This window comes from Sebastes fasciatus, chromosome 7, assembly GCF_043250625.1.
Source record: "Sebastes fasciatus isolate fSebFas1 chromosome 7, fSebFas1.pri, whole genome shotgun sequence".
NCBI classification, from domain to species: domain Eukaryota; kingdom Metazoa; phylum Chordata; class Actinopteri; order Perciformes; family Sebastidae; genus Sebastes; species Sebastes fasciatus.
This window is the reverse complement of record NC_133801.1, coordinates 23247762-23265909: the sequence shown is the minus strand read 5'-3', so window position 1 is coordinate 23265909 and position 18148 is coordinate 23247762. Positions and strand designations below refer to the sequence as shown.

The 18148-nt window shown below is 36.9% G+C and overlaps 1 protein-coding gene across 3 annotated transcripts; it reads left to right on the top strand.

Moving 5' to 3' along the window:
• The first annotated feature begins 6015 nt into the window (after positions 1 to 6015).
• Positions 6016 to 18086, top strand: dyrk1ab (dual-specificity tyrosine-(Y)-phosphorylation regulated kinase 1A, b). 3 transcript variants are annotated; one of them, XM_074642304.1, is made up of 12 exons: positions 6016 to 7125; positions 8882 to 8951; positions 10631 to 10827; positions 11119 to 11211; positions 11345 to 11533; positions 11779 to 11926; positions 12033 to 12319; positions 12478 to 12624; positions 12959 to 13099; positions 13210 to 13513; positions 13876 to 14000; positions 14430 to 18086. In XM_074642304.1, exons 2-12 carry the CDS (start codon positions 8939 to 8941, stop codon positions 15015 to 15017), a joined length of 2232 nt encoding a protein of 743 aa, XP_074498405.1. In that variant the 5' UTR covers positions 6016 to 7125; positions 8882 to 8938; the 3' UTR covers positions 15018 to 18086. The 3 variants fall into 3 exon arrangements, with proteins under 3 accessions (XP_074498405.1, XP_074498406.1, XP_074498407.1); XM_074642305.1 differs by lacking the exon at positions 8882 to 8951; XM_074642306.1 differs by lacking the exons at positions 6016 to 7125; positions 8882 to 8951 and adding an exon at positions 9965 to 10117.
• The last annotated feature ends 62 nt before the right edge of the window (positions 18087 to 18148 follow it).

The window sequence follows — 18148 nt, the reverse complement described above, 5'->3', positions numbered from 1 at the left end:
TTAATAACAAAATATTTTTCATCATTTGTTGATTCTCTGACATCCTAAACGCCCTGTTGGTGGGGCGTAAACTGTATTATGCTTGTTTTTTTTTCTTTGTTTTTTTCCTGTAGGCTTTGAACATTAAGCGTGGTTTGACAGTGGTCATGTACTCAGCTTGCAAAACATTGTTTTCTGTTGTGCATTAGGGTCTGTGGTTGAAAGTGATGCAGACTGCTGTTGTTGTGGGCCGCCAGTGACAATTTATGGTCAATCGATCACTGATAGCACTCACTCAAAGACACTCTGCATTGGAAATCATTTGACTATAGTGTTGGGTTAGCAAGTAAAAGATAGTCAGCCAAACAGTATCCACTGGCCAATAATGACATTGTGCCTCACCTGTAGCTTTTGGTATTGTTCTGCTGTTGTTAAATGGTACAGTATAAGTGTTATGTTAAAACATACTGGTTTAAAAAGTTGAGAAATCAATAGAGAAATCATCATTCCTTTCTGCTAATGTCTTGGCTCAGAGGCAGATATCATTAACTTGATGACTGCTATTTACTATTGTGGGGAAAAAAAGGCAAAAGTTAACATCATCTCACTTGTAAACAACACCGTGTGGGAAAATATAGTCCTGGAAAAGGCAATTGAAACAGTACTTATTATATGTGAGATAGACATCTAAAAATCTAACTTTTCAACCATGTTGTTTATTGTCAATACTGTATACACTGCTCCTATTTTTATACTTCCTTCTATTTAAATGGTTCATATTTTGTTACACTTTGTTTAGCTCTTTTTTTTACTGTGTTAGCTGATGCATCTTGTTTTTTGCACTATCCCCTTTGCTGCTGTACCCTGCAAATTTCCGCACTGCGGGACTAATAAAGGAATATCTTATCTTATCTTATCTTATCTTATTATTTAGGACATTTTTAATTGACCTGCAAATGGTCAAAACCAGGTTTAGTGGGATGTGCTGTTTGTTTTCTGTTCCAACGGTATTGAAGGAGGGAAGGACAAAAACAAAAGAAAGAAAATTAAATGGAAATAACATCAAAAGAGAGAACGACATGGGAGGCAATAAAATTGAAAAAAAATAAATAAAGGAGAAATGAAGGAAGGGTAGCAGGAAAGATGCAAGTTTTAGCATATATTTTTGCCTATATTGTGATATTTCTCCAACGCAGGTATGATCCTCTGTTCCCACCCCCAGGTATGTTTTATAAAAAGTGTCATAAATATTCAGGCATAGGATTTTTACAGAGGTTAATCTGCTGTATAATGTTAACTAACCAAGCACGTGGTTTTCTAAAGTAAATATGTCATAAAATCACCAAATCTTTTACAAATCTGTCCACAAAAACATTCCCTGTGATTTTGATTAGGATGACATATTCTGCTTTAAATCAGCACTTTAGAATAGGACCATATGCCTTGATGTTTGTTTTGTATAGCATTACAGTGTAGAGGTACATACGCCTATATGGACAGCAGTCCCATCCCAGTCTCGGCCTAAGTCGTGCCACATGGCATCGATGGTATCCACATCTGTGTTGTGCTCAGTGGTTGAAATTCTGGACTGGACGGTCATTATTTAGGCATGGCAGCGGTTAGGTTGGCGCTGGTGCCCAACAAAAACAAGTCTTAGGTTTGAAAAGCTGGGGCCTTTTCTGTATGATGTTTCATGTTCTCCTGTGTCTGCTATAGTTTCCTTGCATAGTCAGAGGACAGGTTAAGTAAATTGCCCATTGGTGTGTGAGTGTGTTTCTATCTCTACATGTGGTTGCCTTGTGATGGACTGGCAACCTATCAAAGTCTACTAACCTCTTGCCCAAAGAGCGCTGACCCTCAACAGAATTATTTGTTTAGAGAATATGGATGGATGTATATAGGTGGACATATTATTTACCTAAATTGCCCATAACTGTTGGAGGCTACCACATGTTTTTTCTGGCAGGAGAGGAAATGGTGCAGCTGAGTACAAGAGAGATACTGGCCACAAAATCTAATGCTCTGACTTACCTCAAGCCAACAGGAAAGAAACCTTGGTGTCGTCTTTGACTCAGAACTAAACTTTCATGTGTCGGTGTGTCACCACATCTGCTTATTTATCATCTCAAAGATATGGCTAAAGTGTGACTATTTCTCTCTATGAGCTGCACAGAGAGCCTAATACACACTTTCATATCCAGCAGGCAATGCTCTCCTATCTGGTCTACGCAAATGAAAAAGTCATAAATCAGTTAGAATTGATTCAGAAATCTACAGCCTGAGAGACCAGAGGGAGAGAACACATTACGCCTGTTTTAAAGTATTTACATTGGTTGCTTGTCAGTTTTCATATTGATTGTAAAAACGTGTCTTTAAAGCACTTCGTGGTCTTACACCAACCTGACATGCTTTGCTATGAACCAGGACGGCCTCTCAAGTCCTCTGTCACGAGTCTTTTTGTTGTTCCAAAGAACAGGAAAAAAAACTTTTGGTGAGGCATGCTTTCTAGTTTTTATCCTCAGAGCTCTACTTAATTATATCACCTCTAAGAGACCTAAAGTAATCAATAAAGCAACATGCATCTCTGATTACAAATAAATCAAGATGGACAGCTCTTTCTCCATCAATAGCACATCTTTAGGAGAAAAAAACAGGACTATATTTAACTCCATTTCTCGAGAAAAATACAATCTTAACGTCTTATTAATGCGTGGAAAGCAGCTTCATCCAGTCCTTTCTCTGTCTGTCAGTGTCCGAATTCAGCAGACAGTCCAGAGTAACTGCTGTGGGGAGACAAAGTCATCACCTGCTCTTTGGATGCGGATTGAGGAATCATTAAAGTGCAATAGGCAAATACATTTTTAATTGACATTTTTCATATAGCCTATATATACTGTGTATGGTACACAATGTTTTTGATGATTTATAAAAGTCTCCCTATGGGGTTTTGCAGTTGCACACAACCACCAGATGTCATAGGTTGACAATTTCACTCAGATCACAGATATCATGCTCGTATGTTGCCTCATTAAAATTTAAGTGTATTTATTTCTTATACTGTACTGGCATACTATTTTTGTAATTGTAGTAACTGGTTTAACTTTTAACCTTTAACAGTTAATCTTTGTTTTTAGCTTTAAACCATTTAAAACAAACGCTTAAAGTCTGAATGGCTTTTGGACAAAACTGTATTTCCTTTTTTCTCTCAGAAGAAATACAGTGAGCTTATAGGACAGGTGACGGACATTTGAGAAGTGTCTGGCTGCACTAAAGGATAGGTCCACAATTTTTCAAGTCTGTCTTAAAACAATCGTCATACGTCTGTTGAAACAGGTTTGTCTTGCTGTAATCATTCCTCTTGTTCATATACTGGCCATTAAGAGATCCCCTCTTAAAGGACAAAATAAGAAGCTATAGTCTCTCTGTTAAAAATACAGGCCTATTCCAAAGTTTATCTGAGGCTTCATTTTGTAGACAAGCTCAGTGGATCGACCTATCTTCCAAAGTTACTGTGGTTTTAGTAAGTAGGCTACAAAATTCCTTGTTTTGTTACTATTGTTCCATTGCAGCTGAGGAGGGTAACACTGTCTGTGGAAACACAGAGGACATTTTATACCAAAAAGAATGTAAAGTAGAAGAGGAAATACAGATGTTTTACATTAAAAAAAATAATATATATATATATAGTACATTGAACTATCTGAGTATATAAGACATAATAAAACATAACAACGGGCCAGTTTCATTAGTTTGTTTTTTAAAATGATTCTGTTCAACCACAATTCAAAAGCAATATCTGATTTTCATTAGTTAATTTTCAGTGAATTGAAGGGTACCAACAATTTTGCCTACGTGTGTAGTACAGTGCAAAATCTGAGAAAATGTTAACAAGTATAAAATTATTGACATCTTTCCACAATTCACATGTAAATTTACAGGACCAGAATAAATGAGAGCAAGTTTCAGGATGTGATTCGCAGAAGGAACAATTTACATTTATGTCACTCTTTCACTTTTGTAAGAGATAATAATAATAAAAAAAAAAAAAAAAAAAATATATATATAATAATATAAATATAATATATAATAATAGTGTCCTGTAACTTTCTTTTGTTTTTTTGTTTTTTATATTTCAAAACGACAGTATACATAGTAACAGCAGAACACATTAAAACATTTACATACAAAAGAAGCATAGCGAAAACATAAACAAAGAGCTGTGCCAAACATAAAAGGACAACAGAAATTAAACAAAACCAAAATAAAATTAAAAAAAATAAAAAAAATAAAAAAAATAAAAAAATAAAAATATATAATAATATAAATATAATATATAATAATAGTGTCCTATAACTTTTTTTTGTTTTTTATATTTCAAAATGACAGTATACATAGTAACAGCAGAACGCATTAAAAACATTTACATACAAAAGAAGCATAGCGAAAACATAAACAAAGAGCTGTGCCAAACATAAAAGGACAACAGAAATTAAACAAAACCAAAATAAAATTAAAAAAACACAATAAAAAAACACAATATTTTTTCTTTTAAATAAATATATATAATAATATAAATATAATATATAATAATAGTGTCCTGTAACTCTCTGTGGCCAGTTAAGATTTTTGTATTCATCATTGGTTACATCCGGGTACTTTATTTTTATTATTATTATTATTATTATATTTGTTGATATTATTATTATATTTGTTGATATTAATAATGGCGTTATTATTATTATTATATTTGTTGATATTATTATTATATTTGTTGATATTATTATTATATTTGTTGATATTAATAATGGTGTTATTATTATTATTATTATATGTGTTGATATTAATAATGGCGTTATTATTATTATTATATTTGTTGATATTATTATTATATTTGTTGATATTAATAATGGTGTTATTATTATTATTATTATTATTATATTTGTTGATATTACTAATGGCGTTATTATCATTAGTAGTAGTAGTATATTTGTTGATATTACTAATGGCGTTATTATTATTATTATTATTATTATATGTGTTGATATTACTAATGGCGTTATTATTATTATTATTATTATATTTGTTGATATTACTAATGGCGTTATTATTATTATTATTATTATATTTGTTGATATTACTAATGGCGTTATTATTATTATTATTATTATTATTATATGTGTTGATATTACTAATGGCGTTATTATTATTATTATTATTATATTTGTTGATATTACTAATGGCGTTATTATTATTATTATTATTATTATATTTGTTGATATTATTATTATATGTGTTGATTTTAATAATGGTGTTATTATTATTATTATTATTATTATATGTGTTGATATTACTAATGGCGTTATTATTATTATTATTATTATTATATTTGTTGATATTACTAATGGCGTTATTATTATTATTATTATTATATTTGTTGATATTACTAATGGCGTTATTATTATTATTATTATTATTATATGTGTTGATATTACTAATGGCGTTATTATTATTATTATTATTATATTTGTTGATATTACTAATGGCGTTATTATTATTATTATTATTATTATATGTGTTGATATTACTAATGGCGTTATTATTATTATTATTATTATATGTGTTGATTTTAATAATGGTGTTATTATTATTATTATTATTATTATATGTGTTGATATTACTAATGGCGTTATTATTATTATTATTATTATTATTATATAATAATCCTCATCTTTGCTTTCTGGGCAAAATTATTGTGTTGGGGAGAGTATTTCTAAAACACCACTGGAGTATAGTATAGATATAGTGTAGATATAGTAGTATATGTGTGTGTCCTGTAACTCTCTGTGGTAAAAATAATAAAATAAAATAAAACACAATAAAAAAATAATAATAATACATTTATAATAATATAAATATAATATATAATAACAGTGTCCTGTATAACTCTCTGTGGCCAGTTTAAGATATATATATATATTTTTTTTTAGTCGTCATTGGTTACATCCGGGTTACTTTTGTACATTTTTTTTTTGATTGACAGTTGCCATGGCAACAAGCTAGAGCATCGCCATTTTGTCAGGAGGGTTTTTTTTCTGCTCTTCTCCCTCCTCTCTCTCTCTCAGCTTCTCTCTCTCTCTCTCAGTCTCTCTTTTTTTTCAAATGTTTCTCCTCTTTCCCGCCGGAATAATGCTTGTCAGTGGATATAATACTTGACGTTTTTTTTTTCTTGTTTGTTGTGTGGGATACATCGCGAGCGCGTCTCAAAGTAGCTCGCGCATCGGATTAACAAGAAGAGGTTGTTTTGTTGTTGTTGAAAACACAGCAGCACATAGTTGTATATATAATAATTAGGCGGCGCCGCACTAAAGCCTCGGTAGTGTGTCCGTGTCTCCGTGTCTCTGTGTGTGTGAGTGAGTCTCCTCTCTCTCTGGTCCACCGGGCCGGTTCACTGCGCAGCTTTGGACCGCGCGCCATTTTGTGAGAACTGACACAAAAATTCCTTAAACCAAAAAAAAAAATTACCAGAGAAGGACACTCTGGTTTCTGTTTCACACCCTGGATCTAACAGCGCAGTGTCGTGTTCATCGAAGAAGTGGAACCGACGACACAGATTTTGCAAAAGTGTAAAAAAATATTTAGCGGGTAAGCTAAAGAAGAGTTAGCTTTGAGGAGGCTAGCCAAAGAAGCTAACAGCTAGCGTTCATTTTGTGTCAAACCACCTAGCCCAGTTAGCTAGGTAGCTAATGCTAGCTGCGTTCATTTTGTGTCAACCACCTAGCCCAGTTTCTCTGCTAACGCGCTAAGCTAGTGAGTTATGCGTGCTAGTTACCGCTAGCATGTTGCTAGTCAGCTGATAGTTGCTGCTGCTTCTTCTCCGATTCTCCCCGATGTTATGTTCATATCAATTCGGATATGATGATTTTATCATTATTAAATCTGGCTGGTGAATACTAATATATCAGAGGAGTTTTTGCACGGATCGAGAAGAAGACTGGAGGAGTTAGAGGAGGGTTTATCAGGTTATAACAGTATAGACCGTGCAGCAGTGGAGAGAGAGAGAGGTGGTGCTGGAGAGAAACATCAAGCTGGATAAGTTTCCTCATCATACAGGTTATTGGACTTTAAATGAAGATCGTGCCATCACAGGTGAGCAAATTGTGAAAATCTGAACCTCCCTTTGCTTTAAAACCCCACATTAATGTATATATTATATGTTATAGGTTAACAATGATGGAGGCGACACAGTGGTAGCTTGGTGGTGGGATACGATGGCGGCTAGCTAACACATTTTTGTGGCGGTGAAAGCCAGCTTTAACATCTTTCAGTCAGTAGGTCACTAATGTTTAGCTGGTTGTGAGCTAGAGGATTGCATATCTGTGGGTTTGGATGGAGAGAGTCATGCTGGTAACGTTACACAGCTAACCTGCGATATTAAGACACTGTCATTGTACGATTCAAGCAAACCATGTTAGCTAACGAGCCCAGGTTTCATTTACAATCCAATGCATATAATGTGCATATATGAAGCTGTATAGATTAAGAGGTGTACAGTACATATAGATAAACCTCTGCTAGGTAATTCCTGGCTAATGGTTAACGTTGACTTGTTGACGAAACCAGCTTGAATGGGCCCCACACAACCACAACCCACAGCGTCACTAGCTAACGTTAACGCTGGATGATTGGTGATATATATAAATATATAAATATATATATGCTTGTGCAGTTTTTCAGCACGGTAACCTTAACAACGTTACTAGTTTAGACAGCCTGAATACCATTTATACAGAGGGAATTGGGAGGATATGTAAGCAAGTGAGAGAGGACGCAGATTAACACTGAAATATGCTTTCTAAATCCCAACCATGACGAGATCTACCCCATCATCTATACTCTGGTACGTCTTTTATGCAACGGACAGGTTAGGCTTTTTTAATTGTGTTTTTTTTGGATGCATTGGATTCAGCTTTTGGCTCTAATCAGATGGGCGTGAGAGAAGATGACACATTGGTACAAGAGGTCTTCAAGCTATATCACTTATATGATATGGCTGCTGATATAGCCAAGCTAGCTGTCGTTATATTTACACCTATATAATAGGCCCAGTTGATGCCGTGATGATGATGATGAGCAGGAGAGCCAGGAGAGGAACTGTTCATATGTCCAGTACTGAAAATGAAAATGAAGAATAATCAAAGGTTTAGGAGATAGAAGAGCTACAAGTGTGGCTTTGGAAAATGGCTTTGTGGTCAAATACAGCTTTTTTCCTATTAGGGTTAGTGATTTTTAAAATGTCAAATTCAACCCCATAGTTATGTTAAGTCTGATGTCAGGTATTCTTTTTGTAAAATGGCCTTAAACCAAACTTTTTCCACTTCTTTGTCAATTTGCATGATACAGTAATGTACAGTACTGTATTATAAGCCAAGTACAGTCATTTAATTTGGGCTACTTATTTTTTTTAAAGTATATTTCAGGTTCATAAAATACACTATAATTAAAAAATAATAATGTATATTGACTATGATGCATCAGTGCTAGTAACAATATTAATCCTGATTTGTTTTAAGTGTTATGTAGTCTCTGAGTTGAACTATTCATCTTGTTAACAGTTCACACAAGAGCTTCAGATCTTTTCATTGTCTGGGCATTAACTGCTTTTGACTGTTCATCCACAAGCAACTTACCTTTTTATTGAATTTCAGCTTTATTTTAAAATTCCCCCAAAAAGTTCATACATTTATACCCAAGCACACTTTATTTATTTTTAAAGTTTTGGGGTATCTTCTGTTCTTTAGGGGTCCTCTGTCCCTTCTTCTGCTCAACAAAAGTTTAACCACTACGAAGTTAAATCCCTACCAAAGATGCACAATGATAATGATCTGTTTTTTATTCTTTGTAGTGGGTTGTGGTTTGCTGCTGGACTCTCCTCCCAGGATGATATGAAATTTTATAGGAGATGATGCATCCAGGTTAGCTGCTATATATTAAGCCTTAACCCTTTGGTGGGAAGTGGTGCACCTTCTTCTTCTCTTTCAGTTATTTGGCTGTTTTGAATCTGACATCCTGACTCACACATTTTAGGACATTAAGTGCGAGAAAGTCAAACAATGTTAAATCATTATTAGAATTGGTCGCTGTAGTATTTAAATATCCATTTAATGCATCTTAACTTTTTTTAAATTTTATGACAGAGCTCCAAATTATTAAAATGAGTTTGACATAATTGTTTTCAGGTCTCAGCTGAACAAGCACGAAAATAGACACACTAGTCATCATGACATATCAGTCTTATCATTTTAGTGCTTTAAATTTTATGGGTATAAAAAAAATTAAAATGATTGGATTTAGGCCTATCTAATTTTTAGTTTTTTTACAGTATAGTTGAGATCATTCTTTTCAACATGAGGTTTTTTTTTTAAATAAAAAAGGTTTATACAATGAATAAAAAAATACAATTTTAATATCTATCTTTATATTTATATATATATATATAATATATAATATTATATATATATATATATATATATATATAATAATATATATATATATATATTTTAGTTTCTTAAAATACAGCCTTTGCCTGTGCTCTATCATCTTACAGTTCCTCTTATTTCTGTCAGTGGATGTGTATTTTTTCCTTTTCCAAAGCTGGGTCAGCTTTCTAATGCTCTCAGATGGAGTGCAGGTTTTGGGCTGTGCAGCTATTTTGCTGTCAGGCTCTTGTGTTGAAAGCAGCGTCTAAGTGTGCCAAAGTTCAATTTTATTTCTTGTTTATTTCTTGTTTTCTCATTGGAAAATGGGAGCAGCTCTGCCCTGGCAACAAAAGTAGGCTATTTGCATACTGCGTTGTGATTGGTCTGTGCATTGATGGGCTTGCCAAATCACGCTGTATCTCTGTGGTGATAGGCTATGCTAATTAGGTGCTGTTGCTGGGATTCTGAATAGTGGTTACTGTGTAGCACTGGTGAATTGTGTTGTCTGGTGAGAGATGCTGATAGCTGAACATGCTATTTGATAATTTTTTGATTCCTTCTGGCTTAAAATGAAGGATGATTCACTGTACAGTGTGGAGATGCTTCCTTTTCACCCCTTTTCACTGTTAAACCTGCTGTTTTGCTCCTTTTTCTTCACAAAGGTTGATATATTACTGCTATCATTTCTTTTGTGGTTATCCTTTGATGCATTTTTATGACTTTACATGTTTAACAAAAGACACTTATGTATTAATCTGACATTTCTCTTAACAATGAATGAATCCTTTTTATTGTTCTCAACATCTTATGATCATTTTTGTCTGTGATATAGTGTGAGCTTGATCATTTCAACATACATGTAAATATTACAAATGTACAATTTGCATTTTGCATATATTTTTCTTTCTTAAAGCTAATTTTAGACATTATTGTGTAAAGGAAATTCCCACTGGTTAGATTAACCAGCAAATAATGCCCATTCATATTAAATCTGTACAATAAGAAGAACATATCTTAACCTGTTATATTTTTGGGCCATGAATCTCTTGTGTGGAAGAGGAAATGCTGCTGTTTTACATCAAGATTATTACCCTTTTCCCTCCTTTGTGTGCTTTGTTACATATAATGTTGAATTAAGGGAATATGCAACTCATAGCAGTGTTAATTTCTTCTAGGAGGAGAGACTTCAGCATGCAAACCTTCGTCCGTCCGGCTTGCGCCCTCTTTTTCTTTACACACTGCTGGTCTTCAGATGGCTGCTCCAATGCCCCATACGCACCAGCAGTACAGTGACCGCCACCAGCCAAGCACTGACCAATCTGTTACGGTCTTACCGTACAGCGACCAGACACCACAGCTCACTGCCAATCAGGTACACTAACCCTGCCCTACCCCAGCTCTTGCATTTCTTTTAGTCTTTGTGTAGTGTTACAAAAATTGCAATACTTAATGTGAAAGGAAAAGTCTACTTCCCTTTTTGCTGCTGTCACCAGGCAGAGTAGCTGCTTGTAAATGTTAAGTCTAGCCATTAATATTGTACAAAATATATTGTATTAAATTTAATGAATGGCCCCTAAGATTTACCATAAGCAATTTAGATAAGCCCTGAACAAAAGTACTGTTTATTTATGAAATGTTGTGACTTTCTCATTTGATACTTCAGAGGCACATGCCCCAGTGCTTTCGTGACCCAACTTCAGCTCCCCTGAGGAAGCTCTCCATTGACCTTATCAAAACATACAAACACATCAATGAGGTTTGTTTTGTTTTTTCATTAAATGCATTTATCTATATCATCTGTTTGTTACATTTGTAAAGATTTGTAAAATCCAAGAGTGATCTAAAACTTCAAGTGTGATCATGTGAATTGTTTACTTGTTAATTTACAGGTGTATTATGCAAAAAAGAAGCGACGGCACCAACAGGGTCAGGGTGAAGACTCCAGTCACAAAAAAGAGAGGAAGGTCTTTAATGATGGCTATGACGATGATAACTATGACTACATCGTCAAGAATGGGGAGAAGTGGATGGACCGCTATGAGATTGATTCCTTGATAGGAAAAGGATCATTTGGACAGGTGCTTAATTATATATTACGCACTCACACACTTTGTTTGAGGACATGTGACGGAGAAAATTGTCTTGAATTTGGAGAAACAAATAATGGTTTAATTTTTGCTCTGTATAAATAACCGTAAGATGCTTGATGCCACTTGCTGAACATTTTTCATGTGCAGTTAACGTTTGAAATGTTTATTATCAAAGGAACATTTCTGATTTAACTTTGGAGAACATTCAAATTTTCTCTTGTTGGCATCTTTAGGTTGTGAAAGCGTATGACCGTGCTGAGCAGGAATGGGTTGCCATTAAGATCATCAAGAACAAGAAAGCTTTCCTCAATCAAGCCCAGATTGAAGTGCGCCTCCTAGAGCTCATGAACAAACATGATACCGAGATGAAATACTACATCGGTAATCCACTCTTGAAATTTGCCTCTGATCTGACAAGACATATAAAAGGAATTGAAAGGCTTTTTCCTGTATTTGACTAACACGGGTACGACTTGTTTTTCTGCAGTTCACCTAAAGCGTCACTTCATGTTCCGGAACCACCTCTGCCTCGTGTTTGAGATGCTTTCATATAACCTGTACGACCTACTCCGAAATACCAACTTCCGCGGCGTCTCGCTCAACCTCACCAGGAAGTTTGCCCAGCAGCTATGCACGGCGCTGCTCTTCCTGGCCACGCCTGAGCTCAGCATCATCCACTGTGACCTGAAGCCTGAGAACATCCTCCTCTGTAACCCCAAGAGGAGTGCCATCAAAATAGTGGACTTTGGCAGCTCATGCCAACTGGGACAAAGGGTATCTAGCTACAGATTTCCTTATCAGCAATACAATGAATGTATGCAAGATTGTCCCTGAGAAGTGTGGGATGGTTGTTGCTTCTAGACATTAGCTGACATGAGTAGGTAGTTTCCAGGTGAATAGGGAATCTGACTGTCCGTGCCTTCTTTTTGTAGATATACCAATATATCCAGAGTCGCTTCTACCGTTCCCCAGAGGTGCTGCTGGGAATGCCCTATGACCTGGCCATCGACATGTGGTCCTTGGGTTGCATCTTGGTAGAGATGCACACTGGAGAACCTCTCTTCAGCGGAGCCAATGAGGTATAAGGAACTGAAATACTTTTTTGTGTTGTTTTTGGTAGTGGTAACTGAGAATGGCAACGCTTTAAATGTCACTGATAGTTTTTTCACATGATGTTTAGCTTACAAAGAAATTGAGAAGTGGAATTCACAAGCCTAAAACATATCATACAACACTGTAATAGTAATTGTGGCCACTTGCCTGAGCCTGAATGTTTGGACACTTAAGTCAACTTAGGATAACATTTAATGACATTTAACTACACATTTACTGGGTATAAAAATGTCTTCAGTGCCCTTCTTATAAACTACAATGTTAACGTTGCATTAACTTGATGACCAACTTGTTCCCCAGGTGGACCAGATGAACAAAATAGTCGAGGTTCTTGGTATCCCACCTAATCACATAATGGACCTAGCCCCAAAAGCCAGGAAGTTCTTTGAGAAACTTTCGGATGGGACATGGAGTGTTAAGAAGACCAAAGATGGCAAAAGGGTGAGCTCAGTTTTTTTTTTGTGATTATTGTGAAAACCAAAGGTAGATTGTGTGATGACATACAAAAGTCCCAGTTGAGTAAATCTCTTAATCTTTATGCCTTAAAACAGTATAAGCCTCCAGCCTCGCGGAAGCTCCACTCCATCCTGGGTGTGGAGACAGGGGGTCCAGGTGGCCGGCGGGCGGGGGAGTCTGGCCATGCTGTTGCTGACTACTTGAAGTTCAAGGACCTGATCCTCCGGATGTTGGACTACGACCCCAAGAGCCGCATCCAGCCCTACTATGCCCTGCAGCACAGCTTCTTCAAGAAAACTGCGGACGAGGGGACCAATACAAGCAGCAGCGTGTCTACGAGCCCCGCGTTAGAGCAGTCCCAGTCTTCAGGAACCACCTCCAGCACCTCCTCTAGTTCAGGTAACTGCTACCTGAAGACTCTGCTGCTCCACTGGCCTTCATTTAAAGCAGTTAAAGGCATTGATTTGTCAGTTGTTGTTTAATTTAACATGAGAAATTCATCATATCACTTAACTACAATTATCTATTTGGCAAGGGGTATTGATTATGTGGAAGTTGGCATCAACACTGTGGACTGTAGTTTACTGGTTATTAACCAGAAAGTACAACATTAAAACTATTAAAAATCTATTTCCTTGTGTATCTTTCAGACAATCCTAACATGTCTTTGTGTGCTTTAATAAATGTCAACTAATCCTATTGTAGCTTTTGTCATTTTAGGTCAAGTAACACAGTGTAACACTTTTTTCTTTAACCCTCAGGAGGATCATCTGGGACAAGTACCAGTGGCAGAGCAAGATCAGACCCTACCCATCACCACTTGCACAGTGGAGGACACTTTGGCACGGCCTTGCCTGCCATCGATGGTGACAGCCTCTGCCCACAGGTCAGTAAGATGCCCAGAAACATCTGGAATTTCATCTGATACCGAGTGGAGTTATTGTGATGGTGGTAAAGTGTAGTTTTATTTTGTGTTTTACAAAATCTAGCACATTTTTGCTCATTCTGCATGTATTTTAAACTGTTTAATAAAGATCTTTTCAGAACAACTTTAAAAGAGGTTAATACCTTTTCACTAATAAACAAATCCCTTAAAGAAATATTGTCTTATTTTCATTTGCTCGATTACTTGTTGATGGTCTGATCCCAATACAAGACAGGATAAACATCTAATTCAAAAACTGTGGTCTTGGAATCAGATTTTATGAAAGTACCATTGCTAAAAAAGGGAATTATTATAACATGAACATTAAAGCAATGTTAACTTGAGACCATATTCCACAACTGACTCTTGTTATTTGTTTGACATTGACAGGCAAGACAGCCTTACCCACCCCCGCTGGTGTGGGGAGGTGGCGTCGGACCAGAGTCAGTCACTGGAGAGACCCACCCAGTCCAGGAGACCACCTTCCATGTTCCCCCTCAGCACCCCAAGGCCCTGCATCCCCACTCACATACTCATCACCACCACGGGCCGATGATGGCCACGCGGCCACGCCCACGCCACTACACCTCCCCGACACACAGCTCCTCGACACAGGACTCCATGGAGGTGGTTCATGGCCATCTGTCCATGACCTCCCTGTCTTCCTCTGCCTCCTCTTCCTCTACATCGTCCTCTTCCACTGGGAACCATGGCAACCAGGCCTACCAGCTCCGCCATTTGCCTGCCGGAGCCCTTGACTTTGGTCAGAATGGTGGGCTGAGCATGGGGCTAGGTGCCTTCTCGAACCCACGGCAGGAGACTGGCATGGCAGCGCACCCTGCATTCTCCATGGGCACGAACACAGGGCCTGCCCACTACCTAGCGGAGGGCCACCTGGGCATGAGGCAGGGCATGGACCGGGAGGAGTCTCCAATGACTGGAGTGTGTGTGCAGCAGAGTTCTATGGCCAGCTCGTGACTGCACTGACATTTGGCTGTGTGTTCCCCCCTGTGCGTCATTTTTAAGGTGGTGTTTTTTACTACAAGGTGTGTTGAGAACAAAAGCTGCTCACGTCAGAAGGGAGATATCACTGAACCGCTACTACAGAGAAAAACCTTTGTTAAAAAGTATATATGTAATTTTCATCAGTTTTTCTTTTGCAATCATTAGGCACAAAATAATACTGCGGAATAACCATAGTGAGATTGAGACATCCATCTTACCATTTCACCAGTTTCATGTAACCACCAAGTAATCACCATATGGTATTATGTGGCAAAATCTTCTAAGGAGCATTTCAGAGCAAAAGTTTGAAGCTGTTTTGCAGGTAGCTGTTGGTGATGAAATGCTTGGCGTCCTCTTTCGGTTCAAACTGTGGACTGCCTGACATTACTGTTCCACTGGTTCTTAATTATTTTGCCCTTTTTAAGTGAAATTTCTCGTAAAAAGCTGCTTGTAAATCCTGTAGCTTGACAATGAGGGGAAGTGTTTGCGGTGATATTTCTTGTTGTTGGTCGGTATTGTGTAACTCTGTTAAAGGGGAGCACATAGCAGTGGAGTCCCTATAGCGTGTGCTGGCCGGGTGGAGAGGAGACCCTGCAGGTGAATACTGACACCAACCGGGTCGAAGGAGAGGGAAGCACCACCCCTCACAGGCCTAGAGGCCCCCCGTAGTCCTGCGAGCTGCAACCGGGCCCGGCACAGATGAGAGCAGCGATGGGCGCGGGAGACGAAAGGATCCAGCCCAGCGAAAGGAAGACAGTCAGTGGCTGGTTCTAGATAACCCTTTGGCCTTATGACTCATGGACTTGGAATGGGATGGAGCTGGACATTATCATTTGAATTAAGATGGCTTTTCTCTATTTTTCTCTCTAGACAGCCCTTAATTCTTTAAGGAAATTAAAAACAACTTAGAAAAGGTAAATAAGAATGGTAATTTGAGGCCTTTCTCGACAAAGATTTCTTCTTCAGCAGGGCCCCACATAACAGGGTCTTATTGTACACAACAACCTCCTAAACATTACTTCCTTGAAAATCTTATTCACTGGTTAAGGATTTTGCAGTGGAAAGAACTATCTATTCCAGAGTCTACCCTTTTATGTTTTGTTATTTTCCCCTTTTGCATGTAGTTCCTCATCAGAACCACCTGCACAAGTCTCTCCATCCAAAACATGGAAACTGAAGAAAAAAATGAGTTAAGTGACTGCCTTTTTTCTCCTCAAATTATGCTGTGAATTTTACAAGAATTTATTTTCCCTTTGGATATGTTTTTATACCAAAGCAGTTGTTTTATAGCATATAGGTGTCTGTAACCAATAATGTAGCAGTTCACCACTTTGACGCAAAGTTTATCAAGATCTTATTTTAACGTCAATACAAACAGCTGCAATATATTACTTTAGCAAAACTGGAGACCGTTGTTGAGACCGTTGGCTATTGTGTATTCTGGCCAGATTTGTTTGCAACGTTTTACCAAAACTGTTTCCATATTAATTGGTAGATTATTTTGGGAGTCTTTTAAAACTTTGGTATGTTAGAGAATTTGGTAGTTACTCTGCAGGCTCCGGAGTAGCAAGATAGAAGCTGATGGTTTAAAAAAAAAAAAAAGGAGACTAATGCGTTCTATTTCTGTGTCGTCGTTTTTCTTTTGCCCCCCCATCATACTATTTCAAAGGGTTTTGCTGCCTTTCATACATCATTTGGTCAACTTGGCTAGTTTCTGCCGTGAAGCATGACTTGACGTCATTGTCTTGGCAGGGTAAGGATAATTGTGGCAAACAAAAAGTTTGTGTCGAATGGTATTTTTCTGATTTGGTAGGGCAGATCCCCCCATGATTGTTGTCCTATTCAAAGGGAAAGGGTGTCCGTCAGCCCACAACCACATGCTTTGCCTAGGCAGACATGCATGTCCTCAAAACATAAGTCAATAACCAGATTTTTTTTTTTATATCAGGGATTTTGAAGTGCTTTCTTTCTTCTGTTGCTCATTTTACCAGCTTTGAAATTAGACAGAAAAACCTGCCCACAGCCACCTTTCAAATTAAAGGGCAGGCCACAGGTCATGCTGTTGCCATTTTAAAGGAGAAACCATCATAAGAGACCATGCTTGGTATTTCCACAAACACAAATGTAAAGCTACCTATATTGAGATTGGGGTTTTATCTGGATGTCAAGGTTAATTGCAAATTTGCAATCATTTTTCATACCCCGCAGAATTTGAGACATTTAGAAATTGCCAGTGGTTTTATTACTGGCACTCATACTGGTACTAAACATTCCAAAAATAAAGACTGAAAAAGAAAAAAAATTGACTGCAGTGACTCGTAAGTGTGCGCCTATTTCAGATCATGCTGATTGACCTCTTATTTAGAGCAGTTGTCATGAAATGCAGCCCCTTTTTAATAGTTGAAATAGAATTTATGTATATATTTATATTTTTTTAATAAAGGAAGTATAGAACTCACTACCTTGCTCCTGCTGGTATGTTGATTATGTTTGTCAATTTGGTGACCATTCAGTGGGCAGGAACTCCTGTTTTCTTAGTGGCAAAACCTTGCCTTTTGGCAAAGGTACTTGACTACATCAGGACAACACTATGAGGTAGGGTTTGAATCAAACAGGGAAAGCTAGATCTTCAAACCTTAATAATTTTCACAGGGTATATTGTAAGTGCATGTACATCACAAACCTTACTTTTTGGTTATATGAGAAGCACATGGTTGAAAAAAAGGTTCCATCTTTCATAAGCCTGTTCAGTTTGTGGGTTATACACAAACACGTATACTTGTCGACATATCTGAACACCCAACAGAAGTTGAAGTCCTCTTATTTAATTTGGATTTATCCTTTTCATTTTTGATTTCACATTTTTTCACTTTTTTTGTACATGCAACATGCACTATAGAATTGAACAGCATGGGGGAAAGGATAAGTCCATGTATCCACAGATTGTAAGATCTAGTCAAGACTTTGCTGTGTTTATGACAATGCCCTTTGTATTATATTAAGACAGTCTTATGTATGATATATAAAAAGAAGTTAATTGAATTGCTCTGTGTGTCGTTATTGTTCTCCATCTACATTAGCTAATTTACAAGAGTTCACCCCAA

Excerpts from the sequence above, each read along its gene's own strand:
- dyrk1ab (XM_074642304.1), top strand. Across the intron at positions 11,534-11,778 it reads GAAAAGGATCATTTGGACAG|GTTGTGAAAGCGTATGACCG; the intron begins GTGCTTAATTAT and ends TGGCATCTTTAG. Across the intron at positions 13,100-13,209 it reads AGACCAAAGATGGCAAAAGG|TATAAGCCTCCAGCCTCGCG; the intron begins GTGAGCTCAGTT and ends GCCTTAAAACAG.